The following is a 17,684-nucleotide window of genomic DNA, read 5'->3' as shown; positions in this document are numbered from 1 at the left end:
TAGTACTCAACAAGTGCTCATCATTTCTTAAAGTTGGGTCTTAATTCTGTTTACCGTGCACAGAGCTTCGAGAATATTAGGCAGTAATTTGGCCTTGTGTGTGCATTCAGTTGCTGGTTACGCTTAGTTTTGGAGAGGCATAGAAGGAGATTTCTACAGCTTCCACACCATGCAGACTTTGGAGACCTCTCTTAAAAAAAGGCTCGAAGTAAGCAGCAGTGGCCGTGTCCATAAACAGCTGTGAGCACCAATATATACCTCTTTGCAGGACTCCACCGTGAAGTTCACTTTAGGCTGAAACGTGGTGCAGACGCAACGAACGGCGCAAGAGTGGTCTGTTATCACTCGGCTTATTTTACCCCCAAGTGTTTGTAACACTTTTATTTTACCCAAGGCTGCAACAACGGCATAAAAAAGGATGCGGACTGAGGCAGACACCAGGAAGAGTTAGAATTGCAAGTAAAAAAAATCTTTATTGCATCTTAGAAGCAAGTCTTTCAAAAAAGGTTTCCATGCATCAAATTCATTCCGAGTACCTACATCCTTGGGGCTGTCACCAACAAAAGAAATGACGACCATGACATGACACTGAATCTACACTAGCAATTCATATTCCACAAGTATATAACCACTGGTTATTTTTTTTCTAAGACTTCTCACAACATGGTAACACTCTATGCATCAATTTTCATCTTTTCACTGTCCTCCACCTCCCAAAAGGGCAGGTAACGTGGAACTAGGAATAATGAAACAAAATGGTGCTGAAGAGTACAATAGAAAAATATATTGTTCACTGGTTTTATTTTTCCTTCTGAACAAGGTATTTACAAATAGGTAGATCCCAATGTATCTGCTTCAGCGACAATATCTGTCACTGTTTGAAGTCGATGTGAAAGGTTACCTGCGTCGGCTTTAAGGCACTTCATTTTGTGTATTTCTTTAACCTTTCCTACGTGATAACTCTTAGGGAGCATATTTTATCCGCTCTACCACCTCCCACCCCACCCAAAGTTACTCAGTACATTTTACAGAAATCTGGGGGGGAGGGGAGGGGGACTTCATGGAAAAAAAATACTTTCAAAAGAAATCTTTGGAGATCTGTTTACTGCAAATATATGATGTACACTATCTTAACAGTGAGAAAATGCAATACATTCCTAAAATATATAGATATAAATATTAAAATGACTAACAGATATTCAAGGAAAGGACAAGAACCTAAAAACAATGGATATTAAATAAATTAAAGACCTATCAGATACAGAAAAACAAAACAACTAGTACTCAAAGAACGTAATACTTGTTCCCATTAACTTCTTGTAACTGACTGAACAAAATTAACGCAATCGGATGCAGTACATTTTCTATATAATTTTTTTTTTCCAATGATCTTACTGGGGATCTCCAATTCCTAATGATGTCGTTTTTTTGTTTTTCAGCGGTAAATTCTCATTTTCCCTCCCACGTACAATTATTACAATTTAGCATATCACCATCGTGTGATCTCTGCTCTAGACAGGACAGCGATTGAGACCAACACCTAGAATCCACCGTGGATTCTGAAGCAGTAGATCCAGATCCGGACCAAGAACAACGAAACCACATTTCTAACAGGTTGTGCTTGTTTTCCTTGCCTGGCCTTGATAAGCAAAAGTGTAATTTAGGTTGAAATAGTCAACCATCTCAAACTCCTGCAATTCACAGGCACACCGATTTGCTTTTTTTCCTAACAAAATTTGATCGAAATGGCTATATTATTTTTAAAGAGTAGAAACTGTGTAATGTAAGTCAGAACAGAACATTTGGCTACAGTGATGCGCCACTTTGCTTGAATGTTCAGTTTCCAATTCAGAGAATCCTAGCAAAGAGGACAGCAATGGAAAAGGTAAGGAAAAAAAAACAACAATCTTTTGTTCGTAACGAAATTCTATTTCAAGTCAGACTTCTGGTGATCTGCCAGATCACATTGCCAATTTTTTTTTTGGAAGGCAAATACTGATCACAGTTTTGTTCAAAATGAAAAAAAAAAAAAAAAAAGAGGAATTCTTTGTAAGAAAACGATGAGGACTTCTAAAATATATCCTGTATGGTCTTTAAAAGTGAACTATCAAAAACATTTTCCAAAAAATAAATTAGATAATTAAAAAAAAACCAAAAAACCAGAGCAAGAGAGTCTTCTCCAGCATAGCTGGACACTAGGCTGTCCTCACTGAGCCATTAGTATTGCTGCTTTTCCCAAAACCTGGGTCATTCTTTTCAAGCCATAGTTCAGCTAATTGTTGTGTGGATCCATAGGTTGAAGCTTTGGACCCCAAGCACATTTTATATTGTTTTGGGTCAAGATTAGGGTCACAAAAGACAGGATGATGCACATGGACTACTCCAATCTCCTGGCTTCGGAGAGTCTTTAGCCCAGCTTGAATGACTTTGTTAAACAGGTCCACATCCTCCAGGCCCCAACCTTGAATTGAGACATCAAAACCACCTGCTTGAAGGAGATCTCCCTTGTAAATACAAGTGATGCCAAAGCCATAGTTCCTCCAGAAACCTGTTTTCTGGGTGAAGGCAAAATGATTGTCACTGGGAACTTTTCCACTATAAACAATCTTTGGATCATACTGGCTAAAGATGATTGGAAAGTATACTTGTTGGCCCAATACTGTATTGGCTCTACACCTCTGGAGAAACTCCGTGGTAAACACCAGGTCAACATCACAGAAAAAAAGCAAAGACTCATTCTGAAACTGGGAAGACCCAACTTCAAGAGCCAAAGCTCTTGAGAACTCCCCAGACACCGGCAAGATCTGCATGTCAGCCTTGGGGTACTTAATACGGTAATCTCTCATTAATTCCACTTGTTTCGCCTTGTCGGGGTTTGAGTCGGAATTGAAAAGCAGGACAACCAGCTTGACATTTTGATTTGGAATGAGACAAGTTTTCTCAAAGTTCCCCATGAATCTTGCAAACATATCAAAGCGTCCAGACAGAGGAATTAAGATGTTGATCTTCTTGTCTTTGGGCTCTTTTCGCTCTGCCTTTGAGCCAGTGAGCTGGAATGGAACAAACATCTTCAGTGAATTGGATAGGAAAGACAAGGATCCAGAGTCCTGGTTAATTTTGCTGGCCAGCTCTTTGGCATCCATCTCTTCGTGCTCCATGAACTGGATCTTGCTGAAGGTCTGTTGTAGGTAGGCATGCCTTCTAACAGGAACCGTCATCTTCTTCCCCTTATGCTTCTTGTACAGAAGCAACAAGTCAAGAACATATTCTGCCCCATACATAGGATTTACTCTGCGATAGCCATACTGTACCTCTTTGAAATCTATGATCCGTCCTCTGGTCTTAGCATTGGCATTGATCATTTCCATGACCTGCATAACAATGTCATCCAATGCTTCGCGCTGAGATGAATCCATCCCTCTCCGAGGGGGCTGTCCATCGGCAGCAGAATAGAGATATTTCCCCGTAAGGAACTCCCACTCCAAGATCTCTTCACGTTGCCGCGGCTGGAACCTCATGAAGGACGGCGCGATGCCCAGCTGAAGGTCATCTTTGCGGATTTCTGCATTGCTGTATTTGCTCATCAGGACAATCTCCCTGTGCAACTGTATCGTCCGGTGACGAAGTTCTGCTATTTTGCGACTCAGCATGTAACTATGAAGTCTATACTGGTATGGCGGGTTCTTGTTGGGATGCAGTGTTATAGCTCTGTGTATCTTGCTGTTTCGGAGGTCTCGGATGTAGCCTTTCTTGTTCTGCTCATAGTTTTCATAAAACAGCTGCTGCATCTGGAGGGAGAGAGAGAAAGAAGTTACTGTTTGTGCAGAATTAGCACCGTACGCATGAAATTGCCCCACACAGCCCGTCCTGTAAGAAAATTCCTCCTTGCTTACATGAACAGAACCCTGTCTGAATAAGCCTCTCCCCCTGCTTTAGGCTCAGGTTGCAATGATACCAGCTGCTATTCAAAGGAATTAAGAGGCTTATTCATTGTAAACCGGTGAAGAAAACGTCTACCCTGGATTAGAGATTACTCTGGTCCATTCTGGGGATGTCACCATGATCTGAAAAACTGTGCAAGTAGATCACAAACTCATTTTCACCCAGTCTAACATGACATCATCAGATAAACATGTCAAAGCGTGTTGTTTTTTCTGTGTGCTAGAACTAGTTGTATTCCTCTGCTTTCCAAAAAAATGCCTTACGGAGGTCACAATCCTATATACAGAATAAGTACATTTTCATCATGCCTCCCTTATTCTTCCATTGCATGCAAAGTTTTTAAATCACTGAATTAAGGCTGTTAGCACAGGTATGAGGCCCAAACTACGGGTCTTCACCAAAGATGCTTCTTTCTGTAACAAGCATTTGTGCTAGCAAAAGAGAAAGAGAGAGATGCCACAAGCACCAACCAGGAGCCCAACGCTGGAACAGAAGAAGATCCAGCCCTGAGCTTTTGTATTTCATTTGTGATACTATATTTAATGAAGTTTAACTTCTAATCCCTCTGACCATTTCATGCAGAAAAGAATAAAGGACACTTGCAGCAGAATAAACCTATTCTTAAAATGGGTGGCAGGCTACCTCAGATGACTCTTATGAAGCTATCACATGTGTACGGCAGATGAAACGGCTACGAAGCGATCAAAGGAACAGCTAGTATCTGGTAGGATACAAGGCCAATCTGAGCAAGGATGCTCTTTATGAAATCCACTGAGAATTCGCAGGGTTAAAAACTACGTGCTGATCTGATGAACAGGTATTTCACAGGTCACCCTTTGACCCTGTGAAATCAATGCCAAAATAGCCTGACACACTTAATGCCTACTGTCCCCCTTTAGAAAGGAATGAAAAGTTTTACTGCCGATAGGAATTTTTATGGCTAATGTAGTTAATCTATGGAAAGAATACATTGAGCAAAAAGCTGAAATCCCCTCGACAGACATTTGTGTCAGAATTAAATCTGAGATACCCCTGAAACGTAACCATGAGAGCTACTTCAGTGTGCCAATGCCAAATCACATGGAAATCAACTGGAATATGGTGCCCACCTTTGTCCAGACATTTGCTCTTTCTCCCCCGCTCCCAGTACCCTGAAGCAATTCGGCTGCCTTGCTTGCATGGGCTGCACGTTGCACGTACACCCGGTACCCAACAGAAAGGGCACTGATCCTGATTAGAGCCCGGGTGAATAATGGGTGAACTCTCCATCTGCTACTCAGTACAAAACACCTTGCAGGAGCAGGGTGTTACCAAGGGCAGCTCTGAAACCCAGATGCACTACAGAATTACATGGATATAGAGCCTTGCCAGATGAACTTGCATCACGTATGGCTGCCTCCCACCCCACCGTAAACCCCCCTCCTCTTCAGTGCTACCCCTGTACTGCTTTCATGGTTCGTAAAGGAATACGTCTGCACATTTATCCTTGCAGTTTTCATTCGAAGCAGCGCAACTCGCAGACCTGGTGTCTCACCCACTTTGAATCAATCTCATGAGCCCCCTGTTACAAGGGAGAATTTATACAGTGAGAATAAAACCACTAAGATACCCCAGAGCTACAACACATTTTTATTCTAATCTGGCTCCAGCAGCATGTCTTTTCCCATACTAAATATAGCACTAGAAGCACTGATATATACAGTAACTATTGGCAGATCTCAACGGCAGGGCATGTGGAAGCAACATGCTTCCCATCCGACTGTGCAGCACCAGGGAGGGAACGTTTTTTTAAAAAAAAGAACACATAAGCAGCTACATTTTCAGCCCTGCTATCGAGCAGTGATTTGAATTTAAAATGAAATAAAAACAGAAGACCTCCGAACAGCAGCAACAACAGCAGAAAAAATAAAACCACCCCTCCTCCCACATACACACACAACCCAAGTGCTTTTACTCCAAAATACCAATCCAGGGCATTCTCAAAAAGGCACAGAGAAAAAAAACAAAACGAGAAGCAGAAGCACATCTAGATTAGACAAGGCAGATTTAACAGTATACCGATGGCTGCAGGGGGAGAGGGGGGAAACGTTATGAAACCTCTGAAGACGGGTGACGATACGGGCCGTTAACAAAACTGTCCGAAACAAAAAGTAATGAGCGTATTAGCAAACTGCTAGTGTCTTCAAGAGAAAAAAAATAACCTGTTAACAGGGCAAATTAAAGCCTGGAACATTTTATACCATTTCCATTTCCAAATTAAAAGCTGGATAACCTCTTAGAAAACAGATCTCACCCTGGGCTTCACAGGTGTTTCATGTTTCAGCTCAAGGCAATTTAAACAGAAAAGCCTTTTAAATACCGAAAGAATTACCAAAAGGTGGGAATTCTAACAAACGGCTCGCTCCAGCTGAGCTACCAGCCAGCATGCGAGGATCGCTAATTAGACGCGCCATCGCTCCCAGCCAGCATTTATATAACTAGAATTTTTCAGAAGACGAAGCTGCGAGGTTGGCATTTACACCGCTTTTCCTATAAAAGCGTCGTCTCTCTTCTAACCTACAAAGCAACAGCTCCTCCACGCACTTGGTAAGCATGGGCAGGCCTCGGACGCTGTGAGCCTGATCCTCTCCTCAACAATGTTCAGGGGTAAAGGCCTTTAAAAGCCACAGCAGATCACACTTAAGATGCCATTTCCGAGGCTTTGGAAAGCGTGAATGCATTCAGCGTGTTCCAGACGACTAATGTCAGGAAGGAAATGGGCATGGTGTTGTAAGCAGCTACAATCAACCTAATGACTTTTTGGAGTCCACTGATTCACCATTACAACAATTTAATCCTTTATGGACTTACTAACGAGCCCCGTGTGAGAAGTGTGCATCAGTAACAATGCTGGAGCACTCATCTATCCCATGGCTGTGTCTTCTACCCCACAATATAACCTTGGCAAGTGCATTGCTCAAGAACAAAGAGTTAGAAAGGACAGCCTAATTCAGATGCAAAACTGAAGGGCATACCTTCCCTCCACCTCTTGGGTTGACCGGGTCATGGGTAAGCCTAGGTAAGTAGTCAGCATAACTTATGGCTGGCGATCAAAAATATTTGTATTTGGAGATGCACTGCAAGACTGGAACCAGTGGTGTCCCACCAACTGGTTAGGCAGACACAGTTGCCCAACATTGCTAAAAACCTCCAATAATAAAATAACCAGGTGGCAGGCACGCTCTTTCCAATTGCCTGCGTCTTTCCGATTGCTTTCGGAGATCAGGGCTCTATAAGTATGCAATCAGAAAGACACAGGCAGCTGAAAAGAGCGTGCCTGCCACCTGGTTATTTTATCGTTGGAGGTTTTTAGCCACGGTGAGCAACTGCGATTTTATTTATTTGCACCTACTGACCAAAGCCGCTGAAAGAGAAGTCCGGCAGAAAATCTCAGCCGCTCGCAATGTGAGCCTTCTGTGTGCAACGCGCAGTTCTCTGCAGGATGTCATGGGCAAACGTCTGCATGACTAATTGGTTACTGGATCCTGGCTAGGATGACACGTATGCAAACTCCTCGTTCACAGGAGCACATCTTTAAGTACTTTTTAAAAGCACCTTTCACGGTTATTAAATTTTGCAACGATTATATTCTAAGCGTGCTTTATTCTGATGCACAGTCCTGGAAATGTAGGGATACAAAGAAGAGCCACTCTTTATTGACCACTATTTATTCTAGACCTGTTGAAGCCTTAAAAACCCTAATGTTCCTCAATCCGTTAGAGGCTGAATGTTTGAACTGTGGGACAGCTGTTGTGGGCACTGTGGGCTCGGGGCCAAACAGCCAAGTGAAAGAGAGAGTGTTATGTTGCTCGTTTTCAATGAAGAAGTCTTTTGCAGGCCAAAAAAAAAAAAAAAAAAAAAAAGTGTATTAGAGAAAATGGACTTAAAAAAGACGGCCAATTTATATAGAAACTGGCCCACAGCCACATAATAGCCCCAGAGGACTCACTCTCTCACAGCTCCAGATTGTATTGCCGCAGCCCAGAAAACACAGCTCCACAAGTCTCAGAAAAAGCAGCCACGGACAAGCCATGTTATACAGCCTACTTAACGAAAACCTGGGATGTACTTTAAATATAACGCCAATCTAATTAAAAGTTAGCATTGCACAGCTCATGAGAGCTTTGCTCCCCGCTCAGCAGCAGGTTGAAGATGCTCTACCAGATCAGCCCACCGCTGAGGCCCCATCTTCACTTTTAAAAGATTTTGGTGGTTGACGGTGGGTGTCAGTCTCACCTCCATCCTTGGCAAAGTCTTTGAAGTCAGTCTCACCTCCATCCATCCTTGGCAAAGTCTTTGAAAAAATTATCAAGGCTCACATATGCGAGAGCCCAGCAGGACAAATTATGCTGAGGGGAAACCAGCACGGGTTCGTGGCAGGCAGATCGTGCCTGACCAATCTAGTCTCTTTTTATGACCAGGTTACGAAACGCCTGGACACAGGAGGAGGGGTGGATGTCGTATACTTAGACTTCAGGAAGGCCTTCGATACGGTATCTCACCCCATACTGGTGAACAAGTTAAGAGGCTGTGACGTGGATGACTACACAGTCCGGTGGGTGGCGAATTGGCTGGAGGGTCGCACCCAGAGAGTCGTGGTGGATGGGTCGGTCTCGACCTGGAAGGGTGTGGGCAGTGGGGTCCCACAGGGCTCAGTCCTTGGACCGATACTCTTTAATGTCTTCAGCAGCGACTTGGACGAGGGAGTCAAATGTACTCTGTCCAAGTCTGCAGATGACACAAAGCTATGGGGAGAAGTGGACACACCGGAGGGCAGGGAACAACTACAAGCAGACTTGGACAGGTTGGACAAGTGGGCAGAAAACAACAGGATGCAGTTCAACAAGAAGAAATGCAAAGTGCTGCACCTAGGGAGGAAAAATGTCCAGCACACCTACAGCCTAGGGAATGACCTGCTGGGTGGCACAGAGGTGGAAAGGGATCTTGGAGTCCTAGTGGACTCCAAGATGAACATGAGTCGGCAGTGTGACGAAGCCATCAGAAAAGCTAATGGCACTTTATCGTGAATCAGCAGATGTATGACGAATAGATCCAAAGAGGTGATAGTTCCCCTCTATCGGGCGCTGGTCAGACCGCAGTTGGAGTACTGCGTGGGATTCTGGGTGCCACACTTCAAGAAGGATGTGGATAACCTGGAGAGGGTCCAGAGAAGGGCCACTCATATGGTTAAGGGCCTGCAGACCAAGCCCTACAAGGAGAGACTAGAGAACCTGGACCTTTTCAGCCTCCTCTAGAGAAGGTTGAGAGGTGACCTTGTGGCTGCCTATAAGTTCATCACGGGGGCACAGAAAGGAATTGGTGAGGATTTATTCACCAAGGCGCCCCCGGGGGTTACAAGAAACAATGGCCACAAGCTAGCAGAGAGCAGATTTAGATTGGACATTAGGAGGAACTTCTTCACAGTTCGAGCGGCCAAGGTCTGGAATGGGCTCCCAAGGGAGGTGGTGCTCTCCCCTACCCTGGGGGTCTTCAAGAGGAGGTTAGATAACCATCTAGCTGGGGTCATCTAGACCCAGCACTCTTTCCTGCCTATGCAGGGGGTCGGACTCGATGATCTATTGAGGTCCCTGCCGACCCTAACATCTATGAATCTATGTAAGAGCAGCCGGCTCACTCGCCCTGCCCAGCACAGATGCAATTATACCGATTTGAAACTAGAACTTGTGCTGGTTTGCCAAAAAATTAATCCCATACGATGGTCAAAAGTCTGCCTCAGTCTAGTGGTTCACGTGATTATGGCACACCGGTTTCTGTAACAGCAAGCAATGCAGCACTGGGACCTGCATCATATTCATCTGTCTTTAAATTCCCCTGATCAAATGACCAAATGCCCCTTTGCAGCTGGGTTGATTGGGGGGGGAGGAAGATGAATAAGTACTTCCTGAGAACTCCCTCAGTCTTTAAACCCTGTAAGCTGTCCGCTTGCCATGATAGCAAAGGATACAGAAATGTTGCCCGTGGCTCTGTGGAAGATTGTTGAACAGATGCCACTGTTCCCGGTGGTGGCAGATGCCGGAACAAGGAGCAATGGTCTCAAGTTGCAGCAAGGGAAGTTGAGGTTAGATATCAGGAAATACTTTTTCACTAGGAAAGCAGTAAAGCGCTGGAACAGGCTACCCAGAGAGGTTGGGCAATCTCCATCCTTGGAGGTTTGTAAGACCCAGCTAGACAAAGCCTTGGTTGGGATGAGATAATTGGGGTTGGTCTTGCTTGGGGCAGGGGGCTAGACTAGATGTGACCTCCTGAGGTCCCTTCAACCCTTATGCTCCATGATCATCCTTAACTTCGGAACTGAAAGTGCAGCATTCTGGTCCCAGTTCAGGAAAGCATGGGATCCACTCTCAAGCCCATCCCCAAGTCAAACCACAGTGCTTAAGCACATGCTTAACAATACAAAGAACCTGTACAGGTTTTGCACTTGGAGAGTATGAAAATATTAATTGGACAGGTAGCATCTGAACTTATCATGCTGTTTTGGAAAGGAACATTATGGGTGCTATAAAATTACATTAGACCCTCCTATTCATAGATTGTACAGCTGGAAGGGACCTTGGAAGATCACTGGGTCCAGCGCCCTGCACCAAGCAGGAAAGATAACAGACTATGAAACTATGAAAAAAGTCTAAGCCAGCAACAGTGAACTGCATTGACAAAATCAACTTATCTTATGGTATTAGATTAAACTATGTTGGTGGTTTCCATTTCAGCTTTTGGGGTTCACTAGGACTCTCTCAGGGGCTTCACTCCCAACAGCACCTTGCATATTGCTGAGCTCTGAAGCTACTGTTCCCTCTGTCCAAAGTATTTTGAAGGGGCATCCAAATATCTTAGACAGCTTTACAAGTAAGGCAAATGCGAGGTCAGTGAATTCCCAGGGGATTTTAAGTCCAGCTGTGAATTAGAAGAGTGAATGGGCTCAAGTCCAATCTGTAGTTTACAATAATGTACAAATGGTTCATTAAACAACTGCCCTTTGTGCCCTGTCTAAGTAGAAAGGCTGGAAAAAAACACTCCTGAATTTGCACAAGTTCCCCCCCCCCCCAGTTTCTCCAAACCAATTAGCTTTTACTGGATTGTATTTTCCAAGTCTGGTGGTGGCAGAAAGGAGAAGTCATGCAAACATCCTGTCACGCAAGCAATCGTGATGCATCAGCAGTTTTGGCCCTTAGCCCTCCGGCTTCATGGACCTGGGACTATGGACTTACGAGTTGGAACCAACTGCTCCGGAAAGAATGGGAAGAGGAGAGATTACGATTTAAGATGTCCTCGTGGAGGAGAACAAACCTTGTCGCTGCGTTACAATCATATTTTCCCGTGCTTTAGACGATGGTACAGAATCCAGTTGATCTTCAATTGTAATCCTGGAAAGTGAAGCCTCGTACCGAAAAAGTCCGGAGGTCAGCCATGGGAACCGACCGATTGGGACTCTTGGTGACAAAAACATGGAAGACAGGAGCCTTCTCTAAAGAGAGATGCATCTGGACTGCTGTCTGGTCCGTTGAAATAACTTCCTTCCATTAGGATCAGTTGACTGAACACCCACCCACTCGCACTGCAGATCTAGAAAGCCTCGGGCCTGCTTCTTTTGAGTTGTTTTATTCTTTAAAGCAGACCAGAGCCTATTCTGCAAGTGTTTTGTATTATTTAAAAAAAAACACACAGTAACAAAATCAAAAGGCCCTTCAAGCTGGCTTTTCATAGTTTTTAAATGTGCTTGTGCAACTGCAGATCATTTGGCTGTAATTTCAGATTCTGCTTCCAACCAATTTGGATTGAAAAGAAGCAAAAGCAAAGCAAATGCTGGCAGATTATAGTTGTGAGCAGACTCTCATGCAACTACGGATGAAGTGCTGCATCATGCATGTTAATAGCTCGTGTTGAACTTTTCCGAGACTGTGCGTTCAAAAGCCCCTTGCATTCCCAGTTGAAGCACAAGGTTTTACGCATAAGTCTGTCTTGCTGGAGCTCAGGCAGTGACCCATGGGCCAGGTGATTCAGCTTTCCTGAACAAGCTGAGCAACCAGCTTCACTAATCCAGACAAAAACAGGAACCGAGTAGAAGTAACTCAATTCTGATATGTTCACTTAAAGACCAGACAACGGACTTGACCAATTTGTTTTCCTACCAAATACTTGGCATCACAGGGTTTTGTTGGATTTTTTTTCCCCGATCCCCTACCCCCTGCTTCTTTCTCAGCTGCTGCAGTACAGATTTCAGGGCTGTGAGGCATGACCACCTTGGGCTTTTCATTAGGACTTTTGGCAGGCCCAAAGAACAGCCCCAGTCCTTAAAGTCTGTGCCTGCTCTACTTCAAATTAAGCTCTAAAAACTTCAGGGCTTCAGAGAAGTCCTCTCTGGAGCATGGGCAGATTGCTCTAGGGCAAATTCTTGGGGAGGAACAGAAAGCTTTCAGGGACAAACCGATCATTTGTGACAAGGCTGGAGTGGCCTCCATCTCCACCCTGTACTACTGCAGGCAGCGAGGAACTGGAGATCTCCAACTGAAGTGGATTTCCATCAGGTCTTTTAACAATAATACAGCAAGAGACGCCTTAAGACACAGCAGATAGTGATACCTCCCACAGGCATGGTACGGCTACCAGGTGGGCACCACAACAAGCTCCTGAACATATTTATAAAAGAAAGTGAATGATGCTGAAACCATTTCAAGTCATATAAAAAAAACCCCATAACAAAAAAAGCATAAAAATAAAAGTTTAATGCATGGTCTTTTCTTAGTAGCCGCCAGTTTACCCTAGCACAGAAACCCATTGCTGAAATTACAAAGTAGAGAGTTATGCTAATCCACCGTTACTGAACAGGCTTCAGAAATGGAGATAAGCCCAGTTGGGTGGGTTTATCTTAGCTGCATCTCAATGCCAATGATTTTGACAGAGCTTTGGGAACAAGAGAATCAAATCCCAAGGACCATGCTAAGGGCCAGACCCTGCATCAGAGCTTCATGCTCATATGACATTTAGCTGCTGGATCCAGACCATAGGACTTGCCTAGGGTTAGGGATTTTGCCCACCACAGATGTACCATTTCTAAGTAAAGCACAGTCAAGAGCAGTTAGCTGTATCCACACAGGATCTCTGTAGCTTGTAGTACGAACAGTACAGTACAAAAATCTGTAATGCAAACAAATCCTCAGTCCTTAGCCTCTCTGAGCCCTTCGAGGAATTTTGCCATGGTAATAATGGTCAAGTTAAAAATAAGCTAGCTTCAGACCAACTGCAGCAAACACCAATTACTAGGGCTGTGGGAAATTTTGGCAGCCATTTTGTTTTGGAGGCGTTTCGGCGCCTGAAACACCGAACCCGAATCGAAACATCTCTGAAACTAAACGAGGCATCCAAAACGTTTCAGACTTTCGGAGCCGGGCTGTACGCTGCTGTCCTGCCACGTGACTCAGCTCCGCAGGGAGCAGAGATCTGCCATGGGGATCTCCTCGTTGCCGTTGCCCGCCCCGCACTGCCCCAGTGACACAGGGCTGCATGGGGCAGGCAGCGGCGGGGAGGAGACCCTAGTGCCAGGTCACGAGGCAGGGACCAGCAGGCTTGCTTGCCACTGCAATGCTTCCCTGCCCCTTGGCCAGGCATAAGAGGGATTAGATCTGTGTGGGGGACTTGTCGCCTGCACGGAGGGCAACAGCCCTCCCCCTCCTCTAGACGAGCCACCCACAGCCCCATCCTGCTCCCCGCTGCGGCCCTGCAACCCCTGGTCTCAAGCTCTGCCGGCTGTGCAAAGTTTCCCTTGCAGCCCATTAGAAACTGATTCGGAGGAGATTTGGCCAAAATGAAACAGGACAGCCATCTGAAACCAGCTTTAAAAAGAAGCAGTTTTACAAAACAGTTCCCATATCTATTAATTTTTAGGGCCTACAGATTTGCTCTTTTCTACAAGCATCAACTTGTACTAGTCAGGGCAGACCAGGCCAGGTCTGCTACCATTATGACTGTGGACAGTACGACCTGCAGTTGTCTATGCCGAGGGCTGGGTGGTAGGAAATAACCCAACCACCTCTGCGGTGCCAACGGCTTTGGGCAGAGGAGAAACCTAGAGGGGGGTACTAGTCCTTACCCCTTGTGGAAGAAATGCCATCAAAAGGCAGATGCCAAGGCAAGGTGGACTGGGCTCTCCAGCTTTGGTTGGCAACCAGTCTAGGAGCAGAGCCCCAAAAGATCTTCTTTGTACCAGCACTTCCTGCAGAAAAGCTGACTCCAAATGCACCGGCTGTTGCCTTTCCTTTGGGATCAACCAGCCAGGCCGAGAGGGGGACATTGGTATATGAGCATCTCAAGCATCTCCGTATCAACTGCCCTAGCCTTTGCAGCCAAAACAAGCATCAACACAAATGTCAACGTTCAAAATGGGCATGGGACTGAATAGCTTTCATTTCTCACGTGGCCGCCAATGGCCAGGCCATGTGCTCTAGTCCCGATCACCTGCAAAGCAGTGAGAACATCATGACCACGCCAGACCCCTGCAAGAACTGCGAGAGCCCGAAAACGCAAATCGGATCAAATTGGCCAGAGCCAAATCCCTGCGCAGATCTGACTTCCTCTGAGAGCAGAGGGCTGTTTTTGTGACATTAATCACATTAATCTTGTGACTAAGCACTTGGCATCATTTAGGAAGATGTGTAAAAATAAGATGTTTGAATTGAGTCTCATGCTGTCGCCCATGTCACCTGCTGAATAATATCCCTCGGCATACTCCCACCTCCCAATAGTGGAAAGAGAAAACAGAAAAAAGTGCCCAGTATATTATGAAAAACTCTCTCTCAATGTGACAGAACCATTTTGGGGCGATTATAAAAGGACTCCTACTTCCATGAAGCCATTCAGCGCTCATAGCACTTTTTATCAGTGCTTGCAAGCCATCAGCTCTGATGTCCTAGTGATTTTTCACTGCATAGAGGTATGTTCTGCTGAGCTACCTCTTTTCTGCCACCCCCCAGTTTCTGAAGGAGGATGCTGTCCCTGACTTTCACTCCTGCGCTGCTTTGTGACTTCGCACACCGTTTAGAAGCGGTCTTGTTCCTTTCCAGGTATTCCCTGAATGTAATGGGCAAATCAATTCAGTAAAATCCATCTTAGCTAAGCAGGAGACATCAGCGCAGGTATCCATCAGCCCTGAAATGCAGCAGTCGTTCCTGTCCAAGGTACAGCTGCTAAGAGCATCTTCTTTGCCTATGATTGACAACCACCCTTTGCAGGCTCACTTTCTCATCACATCAAGTTCAAGCTTTCTCTCCTCAACCTCAAGGCCCCTCATCTGCCCTGTGACCAACCCTCAGACACCCAGCCTGCCATTTCCTTCCATGAATGGCATTCCCCATCCTCTAATCGGAGGAGGGAGGCACAAGAAGTAGAAATGGGCCTTCCTGCTGGCCCAGGGAAACAGGATTCTGGTCTTACGTGATGTGAGGACACCATCTGAGATTTCTGTGTGTCTGCCTCTCCCACAACCAGCTTTCCTCCCTCTTTCAGGCTACCCCCTAGTGATGGGGCTCCCTTTGCAGACAGACCTGCCTGGCCATTGCTCTCTCTTCAAAATCCAGTTCTATCTCCAGGTCTACAAGAAATAAACTAGCTCATTACACAGGCGTGGTTACAAGGGCCAATTTTAAGAGCATGCCGTTTAACTGCATGCCTCCCTCAACCAGTCATGCCTCATGTTGGTCTCTAATCCCAAGAATTTACCAGTTTTTAAGAAGGAAAGCATGGCAAGTTTGGAAAGCACCCAGCGAAGGCTGCATCCTTTGACTGAACCCAACAAAGCAGGGAATCCACATGAGATGATGTGAAGCTCCTGTAGGTGTGTTTATAATTATTCATAACACCCCATCAGAAGTTCCCGTTATCAGGTCCAGCAACACTGTGGGCATGAGACACATAGGCAAATGGAACAGCCACTCTGAATCATAGAAAATAAGGGGTGGAAAAGGCCCTCAGGAGGTCATCTAGTCTTCAAAGCAGGACCAGCCCCAGTTAGATCAACCCACCCAAGGCTTTGTCCAGCCAGGGCTTAAAAACCTCCAAGGATAGAGCTTCCACCACCTCTCTGGGTAACCTGTTCCAGTGCTTTACTCCCTCCTCATGAAAAAGTTTTCCTAATACCCAAACTAAACTCCTCTTGCTGCAACTTGAGCCCATTGCTCCTTGTCCTGTCATCTGGCACTACTGACTCCACACCCTTTAGAAGTACTTGAAGGCTGCTATTAAATCCCCCCTCTGCCTTTTCCAAACTAAATAAGGCCAGTGCCCTCCACCTCTCCTCACAAGTCATGCCTCCCAGCCCCCAAACCATTTTCATTGCCCTCCACTGAACTCTCTCCAACTTTTCCACATCCTTTCTATAGTGGGGGCCCAAAACTGGACACGGGACTCCAGATGTGGCCTCCCCAGTGCTGAAGAGAGGGGGAGAATCACTTCCCTTGATCTTTGGGCAACGATCCTACCAATGCATCCCAGTATGCTGGTAGCCTTCTCTGCAACAAGGGCACACTGCTGTCTCATATTCAGCTTACTGTCGCTGTCACCCCCAGGTCCTTCTCTGCAGAGCTGCTGCCCAGCCCATCGGCCCCCAGCCTGCACCAGTGCATGGGATTGTTCTGTCCTAAGTGCAGGACTTTGCACTTGTCTGTGATGAACCTCATAAAATTATTTTTGTTCTAATCCTCCAACTTGTCAAGGTCTCTCTGAAGGATAGCTAGTCTGTCCTTGTTTGTGTGGCAAGTAAGGACAGACCAGCCAGAGGTGGCAGGCACTCAGCAGTGAGCCAGTCCCCCTTTGATACAAGGCAGTGATGTGGCCCAGCCGTGGCATTTCTGAAGCACCAGGGCAATTTTACTGGTCTTTCAAATACTTCTTCAGAGGCAAACCAGGCCCAGCTAGTCTTGTTCACAGTCACTACTAACATTACTGGTAGGGGCATGCATAATGCAACCACTAAGGGCTGAACTAGAAAACTCACCTCCTTTCACAAGGGCAGTGCGGGATGTCAGCGTTCAGTACTTATGGCAGCACGACATGGCTCTGAAATGCGTGCCTTCAGGGCATGTGTGCTTTCTGCCAGAAGCACTGATTAACAAGCATTCAGAGCGGCAAAGAAAGAAGCCACAAGGGAGAAACTACATGCTTCAGTCAGTCTGCTCAACTTGCAGCGTAGGGCTGGCTCGAGCCGGGATGGGAACGAGCGCTGCGGGGTGTGCATTTGCTGCAGACAGATGCCACGATTGCAAAAGCAATCCTTGCTATTGCATTGCTACCACATATGATGAGTATCAAGCTAAATCTGATTGCAACCTATGCTTTGCCTCATCCCCAGGAAATGAGGCAGCCAACCAGCAATAAGCGTCCAGCTAACCTGCGACTGTGCAAAAACCATAAGGCAAGATGGTCCCCGCCCCAAAGGGGATACACCATAAGTAGGTTACTTTTTCACGGAGATCAGAAGAGCTACACTGCCCTGATAGAGGATTCGGACTACCTTCCGCCATGCACATTAAACAGCCGCATTAATCTACTATGAAGGCTTCCAACTACGAAGGTTGCCCAAGTTTGTACCTTTCTTCTCTAGGGTGACAAGACCTCCTGCTTTTGCAAGGACAGTTCAGTTTTATTCCAAGGTATGATGCTTTCTTCAAAATGAAGACAGACAGACTCCAGCCCCA

The 17,684-nt window shown here is 45.7% G+C and overlaps 1 protein-coding gene across 1 annotated transcript in view; it reads right to left on the bottom strand.

The window, feature by feature from the left end:
- Positions 1–453: 453 nt before the first annotated feature.
- Positions 454–17,684, bottom strand: part of CHSY1 (chondroitin sulfate synthase 1) — a 95,856-nt gene continuing 78,625 nt past the window's right edge. Inside the window, exon 3 of the mRNA XM_006269816.3 lies at positions 454–3,788. Coding sequence (XP_006269878.2) covers positions 2,196–3,788 — 1,593 coding nt within the window. The 3' untranslated portion in view covers positions 454–2,195. The remainder of the gene's footprint in view (positions 3,789–17,684) is intronic.

This window comes from Alligator mississippiensis, chromosome 11 (assembly GCF_030867095.1).
Source record: "Alligator mississippiensis isolate rAllMis1 chromosome 11, rAllMis1, whole genome shotgun sequence".
NCBI lineage: Eukaryota > Metazoa > Chordata > Crocodylia > Alligatoridae > Alligator > Alligator mississippiensis.
The sequence above is the reverse complement of the archived record's forward strand: the minus strand, read 5'-3'. Positions and strand labels throughout refer to the sequence as shown.